The following is a 23,598-nucleotide window of genomic DNA, read 5'->3' as shown; positions in this document are numbered from 1 at the left end:
AATACATGTGCTCTAAATTAATTCTTGGACAAGGACAGTTATCGAAACTTACAAAATTCAAACAGTGCAATATTATTTTCTGTGGCTCAACAAACATATATGCACGCACGCACGCGCACACGCACGGTTATATTTTAATTTAGATTCTGAGATTTTCTTCCAAACTAGATTTTAAAAATACAACAAATCTCAAAAAGAGTGTCCACAAGGAAAGTCCATTATTAGAAAGATACACTTATCGATCTTTTCTACTAAGAACTGTATGATGCATCAACCAAAGAAATAATATTTTTGAATAATAAGCACGTGCGAATAATGAATTATTATGTAAAAGATTGCATTATATATTACTGTTATCAATTTACTTTTCTAAATGATATAATAATGTTAGTATGACAAAAACAATTATGTAACATATTTTATTTTACAAAGTTATGCAGATAATGCCACAATACATTTCTACGCAGCTAAACGCGATGCTAATGACGTAAATGTGCTTAAACAAGAGTATGCAAGCCCACCTGGGGCTCATTCCTCAGTGAATTGGCACAATTTTGCAACAAGCCACGCGTCCACCCGAATTACCAGTCATTAGGCTCTCATCGTTTCCTCCTCTGCCAAAATCGTCAGGGTTTTCGTGGATCTAATTAATAAGAATAAACTATTTTAATAGACATGCATAAATAACGGTATTCGCGTACGTGAATAATATAACTGAAAACAGACATACAGTATTATAAAAAATGCATACCTACCAACCTACCAACATATATACATACATAAGTACATACATAATTACTTACATACATACATCCATATATGCATATATACATACAAGAATTTGTTTTTGTTTTTCGGACATGAATTGATCTCTGTCATTCTTTGGAATGGCCTTTATTTGTGTAATTTTATTTCTTTTTCTTTTCTTTCAAGGCGATCGGTGGATAATTAAATTAATTTCACTACTTTATCAAACTTCATACATATTGGATTTGTAGGAAATAATGATTAGATATTAAAGCTTGACTCAGTACATAAGTTTGCCTATAAAGTAGTTTTCGGTTATGAATACATGACGTTAGTAAGCATTAATTGGGTTAAGTCGATTAATATTCAATAAAAGTTTGGATCATATTAAAGCTAACTGAATGTTATAACTGATAAGTAAAAGCTCAGAGTACTTACTCTGCAAAATATCCTCAACATTGAATCAAACCATTTTCCTTAAAATTAATATTTATCCATCTCTATCATAATGAAGAGAAAACATCCATCGACCATCTCTTCTGACCTGGTAGCGTCTAACAGTAAGTTACTATTTTTATACATTTTATAACTTTTTCTGCCAGAACTTGCAGTCCTAAAGGAACATTATGTCCTCAGAGAGGAAATGATTTTGTTTCCGTATGGATGCATTTTCATTTGTACACGTTTACCTATGGTAGATCATGAACCTGCATTATCCACGAGTTTAAAATTGGTGACCATATATGTTTTAAACATTCTGTCAAGAATTTGGTTGTCCTTTCCATAACGGTTCTTCCTTTAAAGACAGCTTCAGGTAGACAAATTTTACAAACAAATTATTGACAGAGATCAGAACCATGAAAGCTCTAAAAAGACTGTGTGTTTATTTGTCTACTCTTGTTTCTTTGAACTATTTCGCATAATTAAAAAGTCGCAGAGCCATACATTGTAACTGTATTCAAATTTGTATGCAAATGTTAAGCCTGAAAAGAGTGATACAGTGAACGACGATTTACTGCAAACCCGCGATAAGTTATTCAAGTATCTAGATATTTGTTGCTCATCGCGATCCATTCTTTTAGAGCTGGCCTGATACAAGACGTCTGAAACTGTATCTATAACTTTATGTCCGTGATTCAAAGGAATCTCATTCATAGTTTTATTTTATTAACATTATTTTTTAAAACTTCTCTTGAATATATCAACTGAGATGATATAGGTGTCGCTTTTAGTCCTAAAGTTATTTGCTCTCTTCAAAACCTGCAGGGATGTGAGTTTAATTGTCATTTTCGATATTACGAATTACTCAAGGGTACATTTACAAAAAGGGTTTAGCTTTTGCAATGCCGTGTGAACGACTGTCTTTGGTTTGCTGGTGTTGTGATTGTATGGCTATGTATTGCGTTTTCGCAGTAAATCGCAGTATACAGTAACATAACCACACACAAAAAATAAATTTACATAAAGTTTGAACAGCAAACATAAAATAAAGTCTAAAACCTATGGACACTCTGTATCGTTTAAGATTAGCTTGAAATCATGTAACTTCTAATACTCTCCCAACTTCATTTGTTCTCTTTGTGTGTTACACTTAAATAACACGGATTTTCTGCTATGCTATAGCTGGATCCACCTTTGTGAAACTTTTCTCAAGCAAAACTTCCAACATCCAATGACCCTTGTTTTTCACTAACTTCTAAATTATAATTTTTTCCAATTTATCTTTAAAAAGTTAAATCTTTCTGAAATCTTTGATAGATAGTTTGTACACAAACGTTCTGATAATTTCGGGTTTGCTTTGGGTTCATGGAATTTAAATCGATTTTCATATTCAACAATTTAGGAGACTACGTTATTTACACTTGTGAATTCTTCATGAACTCTGCGCTTTTGGCTCTTACAATATATGGAGAGGAAGAAAAAATAATTTCGAGTTTGCGTTCTACTTTAAACACAAATTCTCTGCAACGAAATTAAGTATTATTATTTATGAGAAATACGTCTCTTATGGTTACCGTGAAAAATTTACTTCTCTTACCCAGATTACTATGTAGCAGGAGCATATATTTTATTTTGTATATTCATGTTTTAATTAGGCTGAAGTAGGTATTTTATTATTTTATGTAGTTAATGTTTATTAATTAGTAAAATAAAGTCATCAGTTGCAATTATTGTGCTATTCTCATTTTACACATATTTAGCCATTTAGACAACCTTGAAACAGGATTACCTGTTCGAATTTTGTTCACTGAGCAATGAAGCTACCCTGATTACTGTTCATGCTGGGTTGGTCGACTGTATGACAAGTGGTAAGTAACTTTCTGATTGGTTAGTTTGCTACTTGTCTGTATAAACAACATAGCATGACCAGCATATTAGTGCTGGTCATTCAATTTGAATTTCTGAAGGGTGCTGGCCATGGCATTGCATTAAGAAAATTGCCTGATGATTCTTTTGCTTGAAGGAAAATGTGACTTGACCTTTGTCACATATGACAAGGGTGTAACAAAGCAGGATAAATGTATCAATCTCTACTTATCAACCTCAATGCACAATAAAACCCAGTAATAACAAATGCTGGACTTGTATCGTCTATTAAGTGAGTAGAAGGCAAGTGCGTTAACAACTACATGGTTAAAGTATGGTCTGGCGTAGTTGTTGTAATATGTGCGGAAAATATAAATTGTAAGGTCGTTTATGACTTAATTTCATAAATCGTTTGTGATTCGTATATACAGAAATTAATGCGCTGTTATAAAATATCAATCATGGTCGAGAGACCACACTTTTTAAGTTTGATTTAAGTTTTTGAAAATTTATGACTTAGGTCTTACTTTATGAACGTTTCAATACAGTGCGGCAACTGTACTTATTACAACACAGTGTCTTACCTGCCATTAAAGATACCTGCAAGTTGTACATTTATTTCATGCGTCCTATGAAGGACATATATTGGTCCTGTCTTTTGGTTCCTGAGAAGACTTTATTTGTTTTCCTAAAAGTAGAATAGTAGCTATGCCGGTAAGGCACGTATTATACTATAAACAGTTGCTAGTATTCGACATTATTAATACGACAAAGATAAAAGAGGAAAGAATGGAATGTAGAGAGCATCCTTACAATTAGACCTCTTCCAAGGATGGAGAAAGGACCAACAAGGGACATAAAGAGATCTTTTGTGACAACTTTCACAAATCCAAATGGGTCCTTCACTACTTTACCCAGATCACCAAGATGCTTCCTTCTGCAAAAATATATATAACGATCCATTACTGTTTCTGTTTTTTTTTTTACCCTGTTGAAAGGCTTTGATCATTTGTGATTGGAACAAGAGCAAAGCGACTCAATTGAATTGACTGGCTGTAAACAAAAATTGTAAAGGAACCAGTTGAGTAATTCAATTTTAGGCACTGACATTTATGGCCTATGAGTTGTGTACGTAACTGTGTATCAGTGGTTCTTCTATTGTAAACTTGACATATTTTCTATTTCCTAAATGCAAAATTTTAGTAAAATGGTCATTCCTTGATGAGTCTTCATTTCTATCATTTAAAATTATTTATCCGTAGATGAGTAAAGTAAACGAATAGGAAAGATTGAAAGATGTTTAAAATGCATGTAGTTTCATCAACTGTGATAACAGATCAAACTATCTGAGATTCCATCAATAATGTAGTTGCTGGAAAATGACATGGATGATACACTTAAATTATGTCCAAAAATGTTTTAGGTTTGTATAATGGCAATGATTGGTACATTTACCCAAGGGGATCCTTTGGGCCACCGTGGACAGTCTGGAAAGGGTTATAATGCGATCCGAAAGATTCACAGCCATTGGAAAAATCTGAATTCTCGTGAACATGAAAACCATGATAAGCTAATTGACCGTTATGCGGAAACCCTGCCACGTCCACCTTGATCAGCAAAGGCCCCACGGCCCCGGAGCATTCATCCTATGAAAAGAAGAGTCATTGCTGGAATTCCCATTATTAAATACAAATCAAAATAATTGTAATTGATAGACTCTATCTAATTAATGTTCTTGGTAGGTGATTGAGTATCTCAGTTGAGATGGGGTCGTTCTAATGAAGAACATATAAGTTCACGGATATGTGGAAGGATGGGCCCCTATCTGACCCTGCATAGGCCCATAGGTCTGGCCTCGTATCATTTAACTATTCTGATGACAAAACTGAAGCTCAGACTCAAACACCTCAAAATCGTAAAGTAAACGTGTATTATTTTACCTTTTTCAAAATTTCATTTAGAGAATGTCGCAAATTACGGAGTATAAACACCAGCATGAGTTTAGCGATCACATAGCTTCGAGACTACAGGGCCCAAGTAAACAATACCATGTACAGACCATTTTAGGACGTTGTTCCATTTATTGTAGTCCTCGCTTGAGAGAATGACATCATATTGCCCATGCGCAACAGACATTCTAAATGTATCTGAGATTGTCCAGATTATATTATAATTTTAGCAAAAGATTTTCCCACCTTAACTAACATTTTATTTTGTAACCGTTAAGAACATATTAAAAGGTTATTTTCCATTAGGTAATACTTTTCTTTAGAAAATGTTAATTGTGACCCAAGTCAAGTAAAGGACTGTACAATATTGTCACTGGAAAAATTATTCATTCGTGCTTATGATCTAGCAGAATATATTTGTATTATATTTTTGTCCAGTAAACCGTTTGGGCTGGAATTTATTTCTTCACATTGTTCAGTTCAAGTGGATTTTCTCTGGAAATACATAGTGCTCATTAAAACATAACATTATTGATAGAGACATTAACTGGGAATTATGTTAATTCAAAAATGGAATTATATTACTGTGTTTCAAAAAAAGACGGTTAGTGCAACAACACAATACAGGCACATCATCACTTCAAATGTTTGGCTTCATTTGGATTTCTACTAAAATTTATTCAGAAATTTAAATTAGTAGGACTTGTGTCTGTAATTCCAGGATTGTTTGGGGTTTTTATTCGCATTACAGTTTCTTTTTTCCACATTCACTTACTATTCTTGAGAAATAAATTATTTGTAGAATTTTATAAAGCTAGTTGCTTTTCACTATTTTCTGTTACTTATTTTAAGAGGAGAAACTCGTATATATATATATATATATATATATATATATATATATATATATATATATATATATATATATATATATATATATATATATATGTGTGTGTGTGTGTGTGTGTGTGTGTGTGTGTGCAAAATGCAAAGTTCAACCTAAGACGAATGAGATAACAAGACAAGGCAAATCTGCTATGACTGATCTGTGTAATTGTGTTATTTACCTATATCAATACAAATTAGTTCGCCTCGTATGGCTACTGCGAGGGGCCGCGAGGGGCCCAGTGGTCTACCATTACATACCACTGCCATCTCACCTCTGTCTAATTGGGTTCGAGTCTCGGTTTCGGCCAATGTGGTATGTAAGAACGCTTGCCAGTAGCTTCTCGTGGGTCGGTGGTTCTTTCCGAAGCTTTATCGGGTTCTTCTTCCACCATTTATACTGGCCGCCATTTTTAGCCTCGCTTATGCTGAAACATGGAGTTAAACCCTACAATAATAACAACAACAACAACATTGCTACTGCGAAATGATGAAACTCGAAGTTTGCAAGACCGAGTAGCCAGACTAGATTTATTGGTTATTGCCTGCCAACCCCCACCTCCTTTTTCCGTGACATGTGCATAAGGTATAGTATTTTCTAACTTAATTGTTCGTTATAGCTGTAATGGCTCACATCCTGTTCGGACAATTGTTGGACTGGGCTTTTTCTTTGATTTGCTTGTATAAGTATAATGTTCTCATTTTACCTCGAAGTTTAACCCAATTTGGTACGAGATTCTATCATAACAAAATCCAAAACAAGTTGCTAAGAAGCATCTTGTGTCGCCTTGTAAGAAAGTATCACCAATATTCAATATAAAATACATCAAAACTATTATTGGTGCAGCTCTCGAGTTCACATTTCTTTTCCGAAATAATTATAAATTTTAAATGAAGGCATATCTAAACAAGATTTCAAATAAATCTGACAATTACCAAATGTTTGCTAACATTAGTAGCTAAAACGTAGACATAAGTTATAGCTCACCCACCCCACCCAGCCCAGCGCACCCACACCCACCCTCCCCACACCCACAAACAATGATAACGGACAGTGCAAAACTAGTATCGAATTCGCATGAGCGCTTTCGACTCTTAATGAGTCTTTTTCGAAGGCAAATACAAAACATAGACAAGACAAAGAAATAAAACAGAAAAACCGTTCTGTTTGCAAAACTTTTAATGATTATGTCTACAAGAATTATACCTTTAATTTTGTATGCTTCAACTGTACAGCTTTTTTGTCATCCAATCAGATCTATGAAAGTCGATCCTTTTGATTAGCTATTTAGTTTTACCGACATACTAAAGGCTACAGATCTTATATGTGATGAGAAAAATGACATTCTGTGTTTTTCAAATTCCACCGATGCTAAAAGTTAACGAAGGGATACAGGCGTGCAGAGAAGCGTGAGAAACAAGAACTGTGGACAATCCACCCACTCGCTTCCTAGTCCAACTTTTGGAGCTTGTCCTAAAACTCAATAAAACTTTGCATTTAATGAAGAAAACTAACTCCAAATCAATGGAACCCAATGGGTACAAAAATGGCACCTTTGTATGCTACATTTTTATAGGAAAACTGGAGGGTCAAATTGTAGCATTGATGAAACTTACATCATACCATCGGGTACACTTTATTAGCAACAGGGGATGATTTTTTCATGATTATAGAATATATAAAAATGGAATGTTTGCTGCATAATGTGAGTGTGCAGATTTAAAAAATGAGCCCATCTTTATGATATCTTTTTAAATAAAGTCACAGGAAGCATTCAAACACATGTACCGTCCACCATTTTTAATATTGGTCTTTGGCAATTTTTGAGAATTTCTTGACCTCATGTTATTTCAAGCTGCAATTTTCATGTTTCTTACATATATTTTATATAGAAATGTTTTGTGAACATTCAGCTTTAAGAATAAATTGACTTTTTATGTTCCAGGTAAGTCAGGAGCCCACCTGTGCCTTTTTATCACCCCATCCCCCAACTTGTTTGCATGAAATACTATATATTTTAGTCATACACAAGTTGAAATTATATGTTGCTTTTAAAATGGAATATTTTCTGCTTAATTTGAGTGTGCAGATTTAAAAAATGAGCCCATCTTTATGATATCTCTTCAAATAAATTCACAGGAAGGATTCAAACACATGTACCATCCACCATTTTTAATATTTGTCTTTGGTCACTTTTTGAAAATTCTTGACCTCATGTTACTTCATGCTAAAAGTTGCATATTTTTTACATATGGTTATATATAAATGTGTTGTGAACATTCAGCTTCAAGAATAAATTCACTTTTTCTATGTTCCCTGTACTTCTGAAGACTTTCTTTGCCTTTTTATCACATGCCCCCTAACATTTTTGCATGAAATATCATAATCATGAGACATACCAAGTTGAAATTGTATGTTACTCTTAAAACCAATAGTGCATATTCTTTACAGTGTTCTTGTACATATATACATTTATCTGAAATCACAATTTAGTAAATAACAATTGCTATCTTAGAATTTAGTTATCAAAGATATATTTGGTCAGTTTTCATATCTATAAAATAAAATCAATGACAAAAGGTTTTCCACTAAGTTTTCATTACAGTAAGTCAGGATTTCTATAGTGTCAGCTTAGGATGGTGCAACATTAAATTTTGGATGTCCTAAATTTGCAATATTTTCATAATAATTCTGACCATTGTTTTGAACAATATTACATAGTTCATGAAGTAAAGTCAATTGTGGTAACAGACATGGAGAAGAAACTGGCACTAAGTTGGTTCTCAAGAAATATTTATGATTATATATTTGTTTAAATGGAGAAATACTACAGATTGATTCTCTATTTCTTGGCTTATGATGACACTATTCATATTGATATTCACAAAAAAATGGCATGACAATTTTAAATGAATTTGTTTTCATTCTTCAAAATTCTGAAAAATAGTTTAACTTTTTACCTCTTTTCCATCCCTACTAAACATGAACATTTTAATTTTAATACCGGTGTCTCTAGATAAGAATCGTACGTAGAACAGATGACCTGACATTGATAATATCTCAGTGATCACAATCACATACATATTATCAATACGTCTAGTATCACTGATTCGGTAAGTGATACTCCCGTCGAGTCTCTAACCTCGAAAATATATTACACAAAAAATGTTGTACAAATATTTTATAAGTTTGGTATAATGAATGACAGTACGTCTGTATAATCCGATTCCTTGCTATAAACGACTGCCTTTTCATAAATCCAGTTTTCGTGTGCTTTTGAACCCAAATTATGTCGTATTATTGTCATTGTTTACATTTTGTACGTACCCATGTGCAGGGAAGAGTTACCGTTCTTGCTGGCATGGGTGACCTTAGAAAAAGACGTAATTCGTAGGTTTTCCGCAAATATTCGCACACAATTTACCATTATTCTCGTAAAAAGAACTCCAAAGTATATTAAAAAAAGTAGGCGTAGGTGAGCGTATATGTTCGTTTATTTAGTTTTTCAGCATTTGGAACAATTCGGTTTTCGTTTTATTTCCGCTGAATAAGTTGTAGAAATGGCCCAGTGTCATATACGCAAAATATAGACATTTGACTTTTCAACCATGAATACATTCAGATGTAACAATGTCGGCTTTTTTACATATTAAAGCGGAGAAAGTACCGGGTGTAATGAGGTTGACATTTTGAGAAATCGTTAATCTTGATCGCCAGTGCCCTCTAGCGGCGTCCCCTGTTGCTAATTTTATCGATGATATAGAAATGAAGTGGCAACATGGAAGAGAAAATCTTGATGATTTCATATCAAAGGCAAACAACTTCCATCCTTCGATAAAATTCACGGCAGAAGTCTCCAACTTAAACCACGTTTTCCTGGACACAACAACCTGACAGGTAAAATACAAACTCCATATGACATCTACTCGAATCCAACCGACAAACACCAGTATCTCATCCCAAGCTGCTGTCATCCAAACCACTGCATTAGGAACATCCCAGACAGCCAGGCAATGAGGATACTCAGAATTTTCTGAAACATTCCTAAATAGGTCTGAAGAGTTGTCTAAACATTTAATTTACCAAGGCTACGACAAAGGTCTGATTGCCGAGGCAACCCAAAGGGCGAAAGAAACAAACCGCGATGACCTATTAAAATATGGAGAGAAGGAAAAGGCTGATAAGATACAATTTATCCTGGCCTACCATGCAGACAATCCCAAAATAGGTAAAATCGTCGGGAAACACTGGCCCATCATGGAATCATCTGACGTACTAAAGTTAATCCTCCCGAACAAACCTGTAGTAGCCTAACGGAGACCAAAAAACCTCAAGGACATCCTAGTCAGGGCGAAGCTAACGCCTATCACGAATAAAGACTACCTTAGTCAATATTGCCTCTGTGGCGAATAAAGGTGCAAAACCTGTCAACATATGATAGAAACAAGGAAATTTTCTAGCACAGTGACTAGAGAAAAAATCTGAACACACATGGTCCAAATAAGACGTGCAAAACATATAATGTGATTTATCTCATCACATGTAAGATCTTTAGCCTTCAGTACGTCGGAGAAACTGAAAAGCTACACAAAAGGACCAACCTTCATAGATGTGATTGGAAGGCAAAGAAGCTGTACAGAAGCCCGGTCGCAGAACACTTCTCCTCCCCTGGCTACTTTCAGTGATATAACACTTATGGCAATTGCTCACTACCCAAACTGGGGTTCCGAAATTAGGAAAGAAAAAAAATCTTACTAGATACGCCGCCTTAGAACATTCAAACCAAGTGGTTTAAACTAGAAGGCTCGAAAATTACAGCCATGCACAAATAAAATTATCTTTTTGCAACCAACACATTTTCTTTTAAATAATTTTTTTAATTTGCTTATTAGTCACCCTATAATTACAAAAATAGCAATGACATATCCGGGATATAATTTGCACTTATATAAATTTATATAAAGAAACAGATGTCGCTATGGCTCATCGATTTCTAGGTCAATAACAAATATTTTCTAGGAACCACAACAAGTTGAAATAAACTAGTTCAAACATTAAAAAAAAATGTTAAGGTTTATTTCTTGTCGAAATTATCATGCAAAGTTTTGCAAACACAACGGTTTTTCTGTTTATTTGTTTGTCTTGTCTTTGTTTTGTATTCGCCTTTGACAAATACTCATTAAGTGTCGAAAGCGCTCAAGCAAATTAGATACTAGTTTTGCACTGTTCGTTGTCAGTTTATTGCATTTATTTTAATCAATCCCTGACACACGTGGTCGCTTGGTGGATCCAGTGCACTTAAAAGAGCTGTTATTCGCTATTTCCTTTGTATTATTATTATTATTATTATTATTATTATTACTATTATATATATATATATATATATATATATATATATATATATATATATATATATATATATATATATATATATTGTCTTTAGTTGGACGAGTTTACCTCTAAACGTGAAAGGTGAATGTATTCATGGCCGATTTATAATGTCTGATTGATTATACCTTTCGATGGCATTTAAAAAACAACATTATAAATAGAGAATAGGCACGTAACTGCAGAGTTATATTTCCCTTCACGTTTTGTTATTTATGATATCTACACCTTGTGGCTATGTCATAATGCACGACATTATTAACATTTTAATTAGCTTTTAATGATTGTCATAAATTCTTAATTTTGGTACAAAATGACTGGCCTTTGTTTAAACATTTTATTCCCTGATAGCTCACAAGTATGTATACAGGGTAAACGAACTGGAAAAAGTTTCAGCAAGTTCCTCTTTATTGTAAACATATATAATCAAACGACCAGCATGCAGGCAAGAGTTCTGGGAAAAGTCAAGATAGATGACATAAATAGGTATAATGAAATGAGTGTGATGATGAAGGATAGGAGCGTAGCGATGGTGTTGTTGTGTTCCGGTACGTAAAATATGTAATGCAGGCATAATGAAACGGAACGTAGTTATATGTTTGTGTTTATAATAAATTTCTGCATTTCTTTTAGTATCATAATGTTATTTTCTGCAGTGTAAAGTACGTTGAAATAAAGTTTATCAGAATCAATATTAATATTAATTACGTGCGCCATTTTCTTACAATTGTTGATGCATTTTCACAAATGGCGCACGTGACGGGAACAAAATTTCTTCATTTAAATTCATGCAACTGTTCAAGTATAAGCGAAAGTAAAGAAAACAACAGTAAAAACAAACAGAATAACATTGCAATATTGTTTAGAATTTTTGTTATAATATATCCGAATGAATATTACAAATCTAGTCATGCCTGTTAGAAACAGACAGAATCTTCGATTTCTTAAAAGAAGTTACTAAATTATCATTTTAAGTTAAGTGCATCATTACTTTAAATGAAAACATAAAAATTTTGAATGAACTGTAATGAGCTTTACGTATAACATCGAATGCGGGTAATTACAAATTTGCCCCGAAATTTCCTTGGAAGTAGTGTCTGTTCAGTAAACATAATATAAGAGAAGGGGCTAAACACTGGTTCAAAACCTATTGTCCATTTGAAAAGCAAGGAAAAATATACTTACCTGTGACTGCAGATTAGGTCCAATAATACGTACCATACAACATTAAACAAAATTCAAAGAGAATAATAGTAAATCCAAAAATGCAATGCAGATAGACAAATGACGCCACTGCACGTGGCAAGCCCCGATTACGTGCATAAGGTTTGGACAAAATGACCCATAAAAAGCCAAATGCCTATTTCATTTTTTCAAGTAAACATTAAAAATCGTTAAAAGAATGTATGAATAAAAAGGAAGTGCATGTTATAAATACAAAACTACGTAAGTATTTTGTTCCGATTATTTTGGCCGTTTATATACCATATCAAACTTGCTCGTTCCGCCCAGTATTATCTATTAACATTTTTGTGTGGATAGCGGTAGGTATTTCCACGAGTCGATACATTTTGGTGTACACAATGTTTGAAAATGGTTAGACTGATAATGAATCTTAAATTACAAGGCACTATGCTTCATGAACATGATAAGAGTACATCAATTCCATGATCCAGATAATGGTTCTTGACAATTTTTTAAAAGATGAGGATATTTTTATGTTGCGCTTTCTTCACGAATATGCCATCCAGTTTCAAAACAAAGCGCTTTTCTGTCATCCAATGTTTGCTGTCAAGAAACAGAAATGTGAGCTTCCATATGTAGTAGTTCGTGTTTTTATGAATCCGTGTTAATACCGGAATGGTATATTTTAGATACATATTTCAGAACTGGTCTCATAGAAGTTATATCGGTTTTATGCAAACGCTGTCGATGCCATCGGTATCAGAAACTCTGTTGTTTTGTATCCATGTTTTATGCAAACGCTGCCGATGCCATCGGTATCATAAATTTGTTGTTTTGTAGTGTGGTAATTATGCTCATATTTCTTTCAGTTTGGTTGATTTGGTTCAATGTCTGTAGGGTTTTCGTCTCCAAGAAAGGCAACTCTCTTTTGTGATCATTAGAAGAGACGGTTTTGTAAAAATAAATATTAAGTACGTTTGCTTTTAAAAATTAGTAATAGACTAGTTCTGAATCATTAAAAAGGAGCGGTGAAAATTGTAACCATCCAACAATAAAATATATTATATTCAAGTAGTATGTTTGATTGGATCTATTGTTTCCGGACAGATTAATGTCCAGGGTTCGACAATAATGTTCTTGATTACTTTTTCAAGTGGTTCTCTCTGTTTCATTGCTTTTGATAATAATTTACACTTTAATTCTTTTTTCAGTGTGTCGTTTAATATGATGTATCGTCTTTAATGTGAGATAAACCATATTTTATTCCCGGATTTAATTATAACTAGTGCCCTGTAGAGAAAACAGATTTATAACATTTTATTATAATTTGCTAATCTCTTTAACACTTTACATCAAATAAAAAATTCATCCCATGTGTAATCAGCAATTAACGTTTGAATCGTTCATTAATGCCTTTTGGATGAGCTTGACATTTCCTTTGAGTGAGTTAATTTTAGGGTAGTCTTGCTTTATGATGACAAATACGGTGTTGATGTCGCTGCCATGTATCAGATTCAGCAGTATGGTAGCCTGCTGTTATGACAATTTCATCAAGCATGGTGCGTGTATAAGTGCGTTGGTTCATTTATTGCATTATTCAAATGGCATTGCTCTAAAATATCGTGCAATTTATCGTTCATTTGTCTTACAAGGTCGACATTTAGATTGCCCATTATAATTATCACGGAGATGATTTGCTCGCAGCATCAATACTGGACGAAATGGTATCTTACAAATCAGCTGTTGGATTTCGCGGCACGTATAGGGTAAATATTTGGTTCCAAGAAATAGATGCAACTAAATCATGGCATAGCCAATAAACTCAGTATATTGTCTTCTTTTACGATGCATACTTCATTGTCTAAAATTTCCGAACCGCCACAAATTGGTTCAATCCTTCCGAAATGTTCGTAAAACCCTCAAGCTCTAATATTATCACAAATAGAAGGCTTCAATAGATATATTTAACTAGTGTCTGCTTTGTTTTGTTTGGTGCTTTACGGCTCAGCAAAGTAAATAGGTTCTTTGGTGCAGGGAACGTTAGAGTGAAATGCCTTGTCCAAGAACACAATATGGTGGCTGACACAGTCTGGTACAATGGTAGGATTAAAACCCACACGCTTTCGGTCACGTGTCCGGCTTATTAACCACTGAGCCAGTGTGGTTACAGTTTAGTGTAAGAACACACAAGATTTGAATATAGACCTGAAATATTTAAAACTGAACAAGGCAAGCTGTGATTACAGGATGTGTTTTTTTCAAACGAAACAGTCCAGTACATACTCTATATTGACATAACAGCTACAACATAGAAAGACGAACGTGTATCGCAGAGTTTCGGCTGTGAAATTGTAAACAGATTAGGACTGGCCGACCAAACAAGAGATAGAAGACAAGTCGAATAATCAAATGGAGGGAAAAAGAAATGAAATATAAATATATGCGTAAAGCGCAAAAGGAACTAAATTAATCGGCATGAGTAAGTTGGTAATTCGCTTCATGTAGAAAAGTAATTTTAAATAGGGAGAAATAATAATAATAATAATAATAATAATAATTAATAATAATAATATTTCTCACATAGCCTCCGTTGGTAATTAGTTGCAGCATATATATATATATATATATATATATATATATATATATATATATATATATATATATATATATATATATAGGAGAGAGAGAGAGAGAGAGACGCATAAATATACATTCTTATACACACACAAATATGCCATATGCACACATATTTGGCGAAATCCAACACGTTGTGTGTAATTCAACAAATGCTTTATTTCTTCTGAATGCAAACGTGAAAAATAAAAAAGAACTTGCAATATTGGGTGTTTAATCCCAAATAATCCTATAGTTTCTTAAACGTTTAGTGGTATTCCAAACTAAATCTATCGCTAGAAGTGTTATTGTGCCTGTGATGGATTGTGTCATAGTTATTTGTCAATAGCCTTTTGTTTAATCATAATATTACATTCCAAGAATATATCTTTATTTGAATTTCACTATAAATCCAAGTCTTTATTTCCAAGAATATTTTTGAACACTTTATATTTCCAGACAAGACTAACTTGAAGTATTTGAATAAATAAATTGTAGCCCGGATGAAATACTGGAAAACATTAATAACAATATTGATTCTGCTAAGATTTTACAGTACAAATTAACAATTTCTTGATAAACAAAATTATATAGTTCTGCTTGAACTCAGGTCACAATTAGCATTTTCTAAAAATCAAATTACCTAATGGAAACTTTCATTGTGGAAGGTTTCAAATATTTACAAGATAAAGTCTTAGATATCATTAGAATTATGTTACTAAATTATAATAAGGAATGTGGTTAAAAAAAAACGGGTAGATACGATATTTCATGAGGAAGTTCCAAAGTTCTGGACACAGATTGTGATACATGTTGTTTTCCAAACCAAAATCAGTGATTCAGGTCAGAATGAAAATGAACTTGAATTTCGAAAAGACAAAGTCCAAAATGTAATTATTGATACCATATATGAAAAAACTTACAAACAATGCGAATTAAATATGCATAAAAAGACACATATACACGATATGAACAGATACACACATATATGCATATAAACATACATGAACACACACATGCACACATATGAATGCACACATGTACCATATTATGATGAATGAGGTTCTGATATATTTAGAGTCTTACATATACTTGAAGTAAACAGACGAATGTATGCATACACAGTGTGAGGAAATGCAGCAAACAGTATTATTTTCCAAAGTTAAACATTATTTTACAATAATCTGAATATGTAATAATGTTTTGTAATGTATATAGATTAAACCTTAAACAGCCATTGAATAGAAGATATAGCAACCCTGATGATGTTATAAAAATGACCTTTGCCATTGATGATTTAATTTATGTATGCTAATAGTCAGGGAGGGGTGGCAACGCAGAGTTTATTGATGTCAAATTTAGGCCTGATTTATAGTTTTTTGATGTCACATTGCTTCTTCGCAATCACACGACCATCCATTGTCCTGAACCGAGAAATGTTCTTGCTGTTCCGTTTGACTCTGAGCTCCTTTATTAGTTCATGGTTTAGTCAGATTAGGTCTTCATCTACAAACATTTGGTTTCTCTTTAGCTTTTACTTCTTCCATCACTTTGGTGCTAGTCTGATAAGATGGGAATTTAACACTAACCCTGTGCCTATCGCAATGGTCCTGTTCAATGTAGGGTATATTGCCAAGTCCATTGGATCTACAGATGTAATTTAGAGTCAAGCCCAAACCGAATGTTGTGTTTACAGTGTTTAAATTGACATCTTCTATTTATCTTGGATCCATGAGAGGTGCATTGTAAATGTGTTTCATCCGACATGCTTATCGTAGAGTTCTGTTTTGAGAGTAATGTCCGAAATTGTTGCATTTCGCTTTGTAATTGCGACGTGTGCTCCTCAAAGCGTCAGATTTAATTTTCCTTTTCAAAGATGACTTTGTTCAGACGTGAGATAGTTGGGTAATGATAGAATGAATGGTAGATTGATTTTGTTTTTCTCTGAGAGTATCATTTACAGACTCAATTAATGATGGAAGAATGGAATAGGATTTTGTATCTAACACTAATATAATTCAAATGTAGCGAGACAAGAAAAGACCAAACGAATGGATGGCTGCATTAAGAAGTAGAATAGTATTTTTTAAAATTGTAATAACTCCAATTTAAAATTTCTTCACCGGAGAATGAAAGCGGAAGTTGACGTGCGATTTTATTTGTCCAAAGCAGCAATTTGATAGAAGTATCAGTAGCAGTAGTAGTAGTAGTAGCATTGGCGACGTCAAGAAAGTCTATTATATTTCTTTAGCTCTTTCATATATTTTACGGAGAGAAGCAACTTAACTAAAAAGGAATAAATGAAAGTTATGTAGGTTGAAGATAGCTGCAGCAGAGAAACCTGTAGCTTGCCACAGGCATTGTTTGAATGCCTTAAACTGAGCTGATCCATCGAGGGAAGCGAACTGGTATTGTTTATAACGTTGTTACACCAGATATAGATTTGATGTTTCTGAAGTGTACAAATGATCAACCAAATCTTTCGTTTCTTAGATATAACAACTTTATTAATGTATAAAATTAGATTTTCAATAAATCATTTTTTTCTACAATTTGAACAAAATGAGGCATACATTTTCTACACAGCAGGAATGAGGGAAGTGTATCAGAATTACTGAAAAATCCGGCACAAAAGAGGGATATGACATGTATCAAATCAATTTGTCCATGATGATAACAACAACAAAAACTTACTATTCTCTGTGTAAATAGCACCACTCCACGTATACTGGTCATTGGTCTGCTAGGGTTCCCTTGCATCGAACATACTGCCTGTACTAAAATAATACAACACAGATTAGAAATAGATTACGTAACATACGCAAACGAACATGAATCTTTTAATTCTAACTGTCTAAAATGTACCCCCTCCCCCAAAGTGTCACCCAACTAGAATAAATGTTCTATATTTTAGTAATTTGGTTCTGCTAAAAGTGACGTACTAGTAGTACTCCATGGTGCTTAGATCCCCTTTCACTCTGACGCCCAAAGCATTATTGTTGTTTTCACTTGAGTTCATGGCATACTCTGGTCAGATGATGTTACGGATCTGATACATTTGGACTCGAATCTATTATGGTTCCTTTTAAACGTATTTTGTCAATCGTCTGGTATAAGTATGGGTACATAGATTAATTTGTTCCCCTTTGCTCTATTGGTTTTTTGTGGGTGAGGTTTGTTTGCCTTTCTAATATTACAATCTTCACTTTGGGGCATGTATTTTAAAACATCTGCATTAGTATGCATTTTGCTGCAGTTTTGAACTTCCACATTTTATCTTTGAAGTAATTTCTTTATATCCATTGACTCTCAACGCTGGCTTGATATTCAGCTCTTTTGCGCTTGTTTCCGACTCCTCTGTACTGACGTGTTCAGCTGTCTAGAGACAGGTTCTGAGTACCGACCTTTCATCTGTTCAATAGGAGTAAAATCCCTAGATTCCATGAACGTCGCAAGGACCCCTTCCGTACGAGAAAACATATTCTTTCATCTTAAAAGTTAGATTTGACTAATTGAGGAAGAACGAAATCAATTCAACGTCTTAGTGAATGAAGGTTTTTCAACACGCTCGAGCATTTTCACCAATGGTAAGAAAAACACAACAGAAATATACTATTGTAGCCACAGCTGCATATACATGTAACATGGCTACCAAGTAACGTCATGTACACATCACTTTCCATCATAAAGTTCATTACGGGCCACTCGACTCAAACCTCTTATTCTTGACCAAAGCATTTAAAAGTTTAATTTTTCAAAACTCTGACTAGAAAAATTTCTTCAACTTTCGACTGTAAAGGTGCGCGCTTTAAGTACTAACTTTAATGATTTAAGTACCAAAATAAGATCCAGCCACCACATATTCATTTAAATATTTAACTGCTAAATATATATCTTGTACGAAAATCGCATATCACAATAAAACTGCAGTATATATTGACAAAATATCGACATCAAAAATCGAAACTACTCCATACAATACAGAGACCATAGTAATAATGACGAAAGCATCTAATATAAAGAAAACTTCATCAAACATAGAAACAGCAGATGACATACGAATGCCTGTCCAGCCATATTTATACAGTTTGTCATCAAAAGTACGCTAGGTCCGTGCTCTTTCCGCGGATCCAAACTGCCTACATTTTCGTTTCAAAGGTTCAATGACACTACCAGGTTTCATCGTTAGGAAAAGGCTTCCGTTAACTAGCACGTCTACTAGCAACCAAAAAATAACTTTACGGCTCCTGTCGTTGATCGATACTTCGAGAAAGGTAAGACCACAGGACCAGGTATGTGCTCTCCGAATTTATCCGAAGCGCACGAAGTCCATCCGGTCTTTCCTCCCACTATAACCAGGGAAACAGGCATCCCGTCAGGCATCCCGTCAGCATACGCTGATCTCTCGCAGATATGTATAGTTCAGATGCTGATTTCTGGTCATGAACGACAAGCTATTTTTTACGAGCTTTTCCTTTCAATGCAACTTCTCAGTTCCAGATGTAATGGAAATCATTGCATTGGCATGCCCAGTCCACTTTTTCCCCTTTCTATTTGCTTAACAGGGCATCGGAAAACTCGGAGTTGAATCTAGTTGGTCCTGTGGTTGCTGCCAAAGCAATCACCAGACCACGCCACTCCGGACATACCCACATCTTCAGTAGGGCCTGAATACTTTCGCTGTAGAAAAATCTTTTGGGGTTATTTAGCGAGTGCTTAGTCCGCAGGATAGTTCCTTTTACATGTATTTACGGTATCATTATTTATGTTTTATTCTTAAAACAAGAGAGCTCTATTGAACCTACAAGGTTCTTTTAGGCAGACGTTGGATGCTTAGTACTTCCTCCTCCTCTTACATATTCTCCAATTGTCAATGCGATTGGATAATGTATTTGATGGACAAAGAACATTTTATAGTAAATTATGTTTCTCCGAAAATAATTATCCAATTACACCAATACAAAACCGTTACAAACCCTCACGGCAATATTCCACCTCAGACATGGCTAAAGTTATACTAACTGCCACCTAGCGGGGTAAAGGAGGTACTTCCATTTATCTATACAAAGTGTAGTCTGCTAGACTGTTTTCAAAACTATGTGAGGGCTGGATTCAGGACATTAGTTTGGTGATGTAAATATTTTCTGAGAAACATAATTTACTATAAAATCTCTCTCTCTCTCTCTCTCTCTCTCTGGCGTACTAAGGGTATATGGCGCCATGGGCCAGTGGCGTCAATGATGCCGAGGGCTTCGATATGGCAAAAGAAAAAAAAATACGAAACCGAAATTCCTAAAACTGGAGAAGGTTCTTTAGAGCGGTCTAGCGCCCCCACCTACCAACTAGGGGTTAGGGGATCGCTTTGAGCTCCCACAGCTTGTCCCTAGGCTAAGCTTTGATTATCTTGCAATTTAATGCCATTTGGTTGCTTTCCTGGCATTTAAACTCTATCATTCACAGAAGTCGATCAAGCACCAAATTATGCAATGTCTGTGATTTCCACATTAGGCCCAGTAATTCCACCTCAAACAAATTACTGTTAAGCATGTACAGAAACAATACATTTTAATAAAATGGATTTATTTATCGACTGTTTACAAAATTATAGATAGATGTCTATTTCAACTGATTAGTGCACAGGTGATCGATCTAGGCACTAGTGGATAGAGCTGGTCTGGTTGACTGCCAGTTGTACTATCATACGTCCAGAGACATCATCACATGGCATGGGCATCCGTTACACTTTTTGTCACCGACATTCACCTGTCGCTTGCGAAGATGATCCAAGTCTATTAATCGAGTGTTTGCAAGGGTTTGTAAGTGATTTGTAATGATGTGATCGGAGAGAGAGAGAGAGAGAGAGAGAGAGAGAGAGAGAGAGAGAGAGAGATCTTGATCAAATGAGGTGATAATGAATCTTTTGGTAGACACTTCCTATATGTCTTTGGCGACAACAGATTATTATTTCCTATTGACAAATATGGTAAGCACAGTTATAAATGATAGGAAAAACATATTTAAGTAGGTTACATAGGTTTGTCCTTACATCAAATATCTCAACCAGATGTGACGACGGACTATCGCAGCATTAGCACCAGCAGTAGTAATATTAGTATTAGCACCTGTAGCAGTAGTAGTAATAGTGACGGTGACAGAGGTTTTGAGCCAATTAATAGTAATTATACCGTACTTGTATATTCATATGGAATTAAATTTAACAAGCCATCTTTAAATTTAGCAAGTCAGAAAAATAATGTGTATTTCCAATAATAAATTCAAAATTTGATAAAACTTATTGAAATCTTCAAATGATACCCAGCTATAGGTTAAACTAGTTTTCTCTTTTATCTTAAGGAATTTACTATATAATTTTTCCTACTATATTCAAAATTACAACTTTCGCTGTTTTTTTTTTTTTTTTTTGGAAACAAATATTTCTACACTAACTGAAAATTATTGAGAGATTTACGGAAGCTAGGGCCGGGATCAATCGCACTTCTCAAGTCCGGAAATACGTAAAGCGCACTTTTTAACACTTTTTAGGAGAAACGATGGAGTACCTTCTAGCCTATTTATACAAAACTACAATTACAGAAGCAAAAGAAAACAATCACAGAAACAATACCAACTAACACCAAATCACTATTATTATAATAATTTTAGTATAAAAACTTTAAAAAAACAGCAACACACTTTTCTTGTACACAAGAAATAGTATGAATTGAACCCATGGGCATTTGCTGTCAAAGATATAAGGCAGGTATCAAACCAAACTTAACAGTGAATGATTAACCAGTTGCTGTCCAAGATATACCTGAAGTGTCTAACAAATATGAACATTGAACAAGTACAACACTTACCCTCCTTTTGGTAACAAGGAACAGCATGAATTGAAACGCCAAAGTAAAGGATAACAAATCCACATAATGTTATCCTGAACATCTTCGCAACGTTGTGGAAGTGCTTGAAAGTCGGTTGCTTCTAGAAGGGTTTGAGATACGTTCCTAATATAGACAGTTTTGTACATGCTAAATGAGGTTTGATCGTTTGATCTCTCTTTGACAGGTCATTCTGGCTTCATATACATCTTTTCTTAGACAGGTAATATTTTCCTTGTCATCAAACTGTCAAAGACGTCGTGCGATGTTACATCAGAAAGTAAGGTAAGTCCGTTTCAATGCAGGTCCGTACAGGTGGATTAGATAAGATAAACTTCGGTCGTAGTAGGTGGTAGTAGTTTTCTTGCTTTTGTTTTGCAACATAAACATAAAATGGACAGCTTTGACACACTACGTGTCATTTGGCATAGGTTTTCATATACATGAGCAATGGTCGCTATAAAAGCTTTTGTCTGGCATTCCCTTTATGTTTCTGGTAGTACATTGTTATATCGTACTGACCAACACAAAATGCATCTTAATATATATATATATATATATATATATATATATATATATATATATATATATATATATATATATATATATATATTCCATTAAGTAATACTTTTTTTAGAAAATGCTAAATGTGACCTATGTCAGGTAAGTGAATATAAAATAATGTTTACTGGGAAAATTATTTAATGATGGTGTAAGATCATGAAGCAGACTCGTTGTTGCTTTCAGTGTTTGATTTAGGCTGAAATTATTTCATTAAAATTATACTTCTCCCGAAATACAAGCTACGTGTGTGTGTGTGTGTGTGTGTGTGTGTGTGTGTGTGTGTGTGTGTGTTTGGTAATAATAGTAATATCGGTGGTGTTGATGGAAACAACATCAGCAGTATTCGTTGCAAATGTTGTTCTTGGTATACGTTTAAAACAATATGCAAGTCTAGATCATTCAAATTTTGTTAAGCCGTTTTTCTCTAGGTAACCAAAATGTGTGTAGTATGCATTTATTCGTGGAAATATCTATACTTCTTCAATGTTCGCAAGCATTCCGAAAAAGATGATTTGAGAATAAAGCACATCTGTATGTTGTAAGTATAAACTTACTTTTAGATGAGAGACCGCTCCAGTTGCCTGGTTGTTTGAGCGTCCACCTCGGATGCTGGAGGTCGTGGGTTCGATCCACGGCCGAGTCATATCAAAGACTTATACAAATGGTGCTAACAGCTGCCTCGCTCAGCATTAAGAGGTTATTGTTAGGACTGGTCATCCTGGTGTAAGGATAATGTGACTGGGTGGGACATCATGTTACATATCTGCGGTAAGATGCCCCAGAGCTAGACATCACTATAAACTGCCACACGGCAGACATCGTAGCGACATGACTGAAAAAATTGTTAAAACTACGTTAATAATCCGAATCACACATACACATATTTTTAATGCGAAAATCTTCAATCGGATGGAGACAGAAAAGTCAAGTATTAAATTAAAATGTTGTTATATACTTCTAAATTATTTCTCGTAGAGATCCCTTAAGGATAATGATTTTTTTGCATATCCTGAGCCACTTCCTGAAAATACTTATCAGTGTATACTTATGGATTGATATTTCTTAACCCGACATGTAGGATGAG

General features: G+C 34.3%; 1 protein-coding gene across 1 annotated transcript; it reads right to left on the bottom strand.

Moving 5' to 3' along the window:
* Positions 1–535: 535 nt before the first annotated feature.
* On the bottom strand, positions 536–22,323 carry LOC149801291 (superoxide dismutase [Cu-Zn]-like). Its single transcript, XM_089956785.1, has 5 exons — positions 21,933–22,323; positions 17,767–17,849; positions 4,510–4,700; positions 3,868–3,991; positions 536–643 (listed from the first exon to the last, which is right to left on the bottom strand). The coding sequence occupies exons 1-5, from the start codon at positions 22,012–22,014 to the stop codon at positions 536–538; spliced, it is 588 nt and encodes a 195-aa protein (XP_089812911.1). The 5' UTR covers positions 22,015–22,323.
* Between the last annotated feature and the right edge of the window lie 1,275 nt (positions 22,324–23,598).

The sequence above is a fragment of the Sinohyriopsis cumingii genome, chromosome 4, assembly GCF_028554795.1.
Source record: "Sinohyriopsis cumingii isolate HCF-2022 chromosome 4, ASM2855479v2, whole genome shotgun sequence".
Classification (NCBI taxonomy): domain Eukaryota; kingdom Metazoa; phylum Mollusca; class Bivalvia; order Unionida; family Unionidae; genus Sinohyriopsis; species Sinohyriopsis cumingii.
This window is presented reverse-complemented; position numbering and strand designations above follow the sequence as displayed.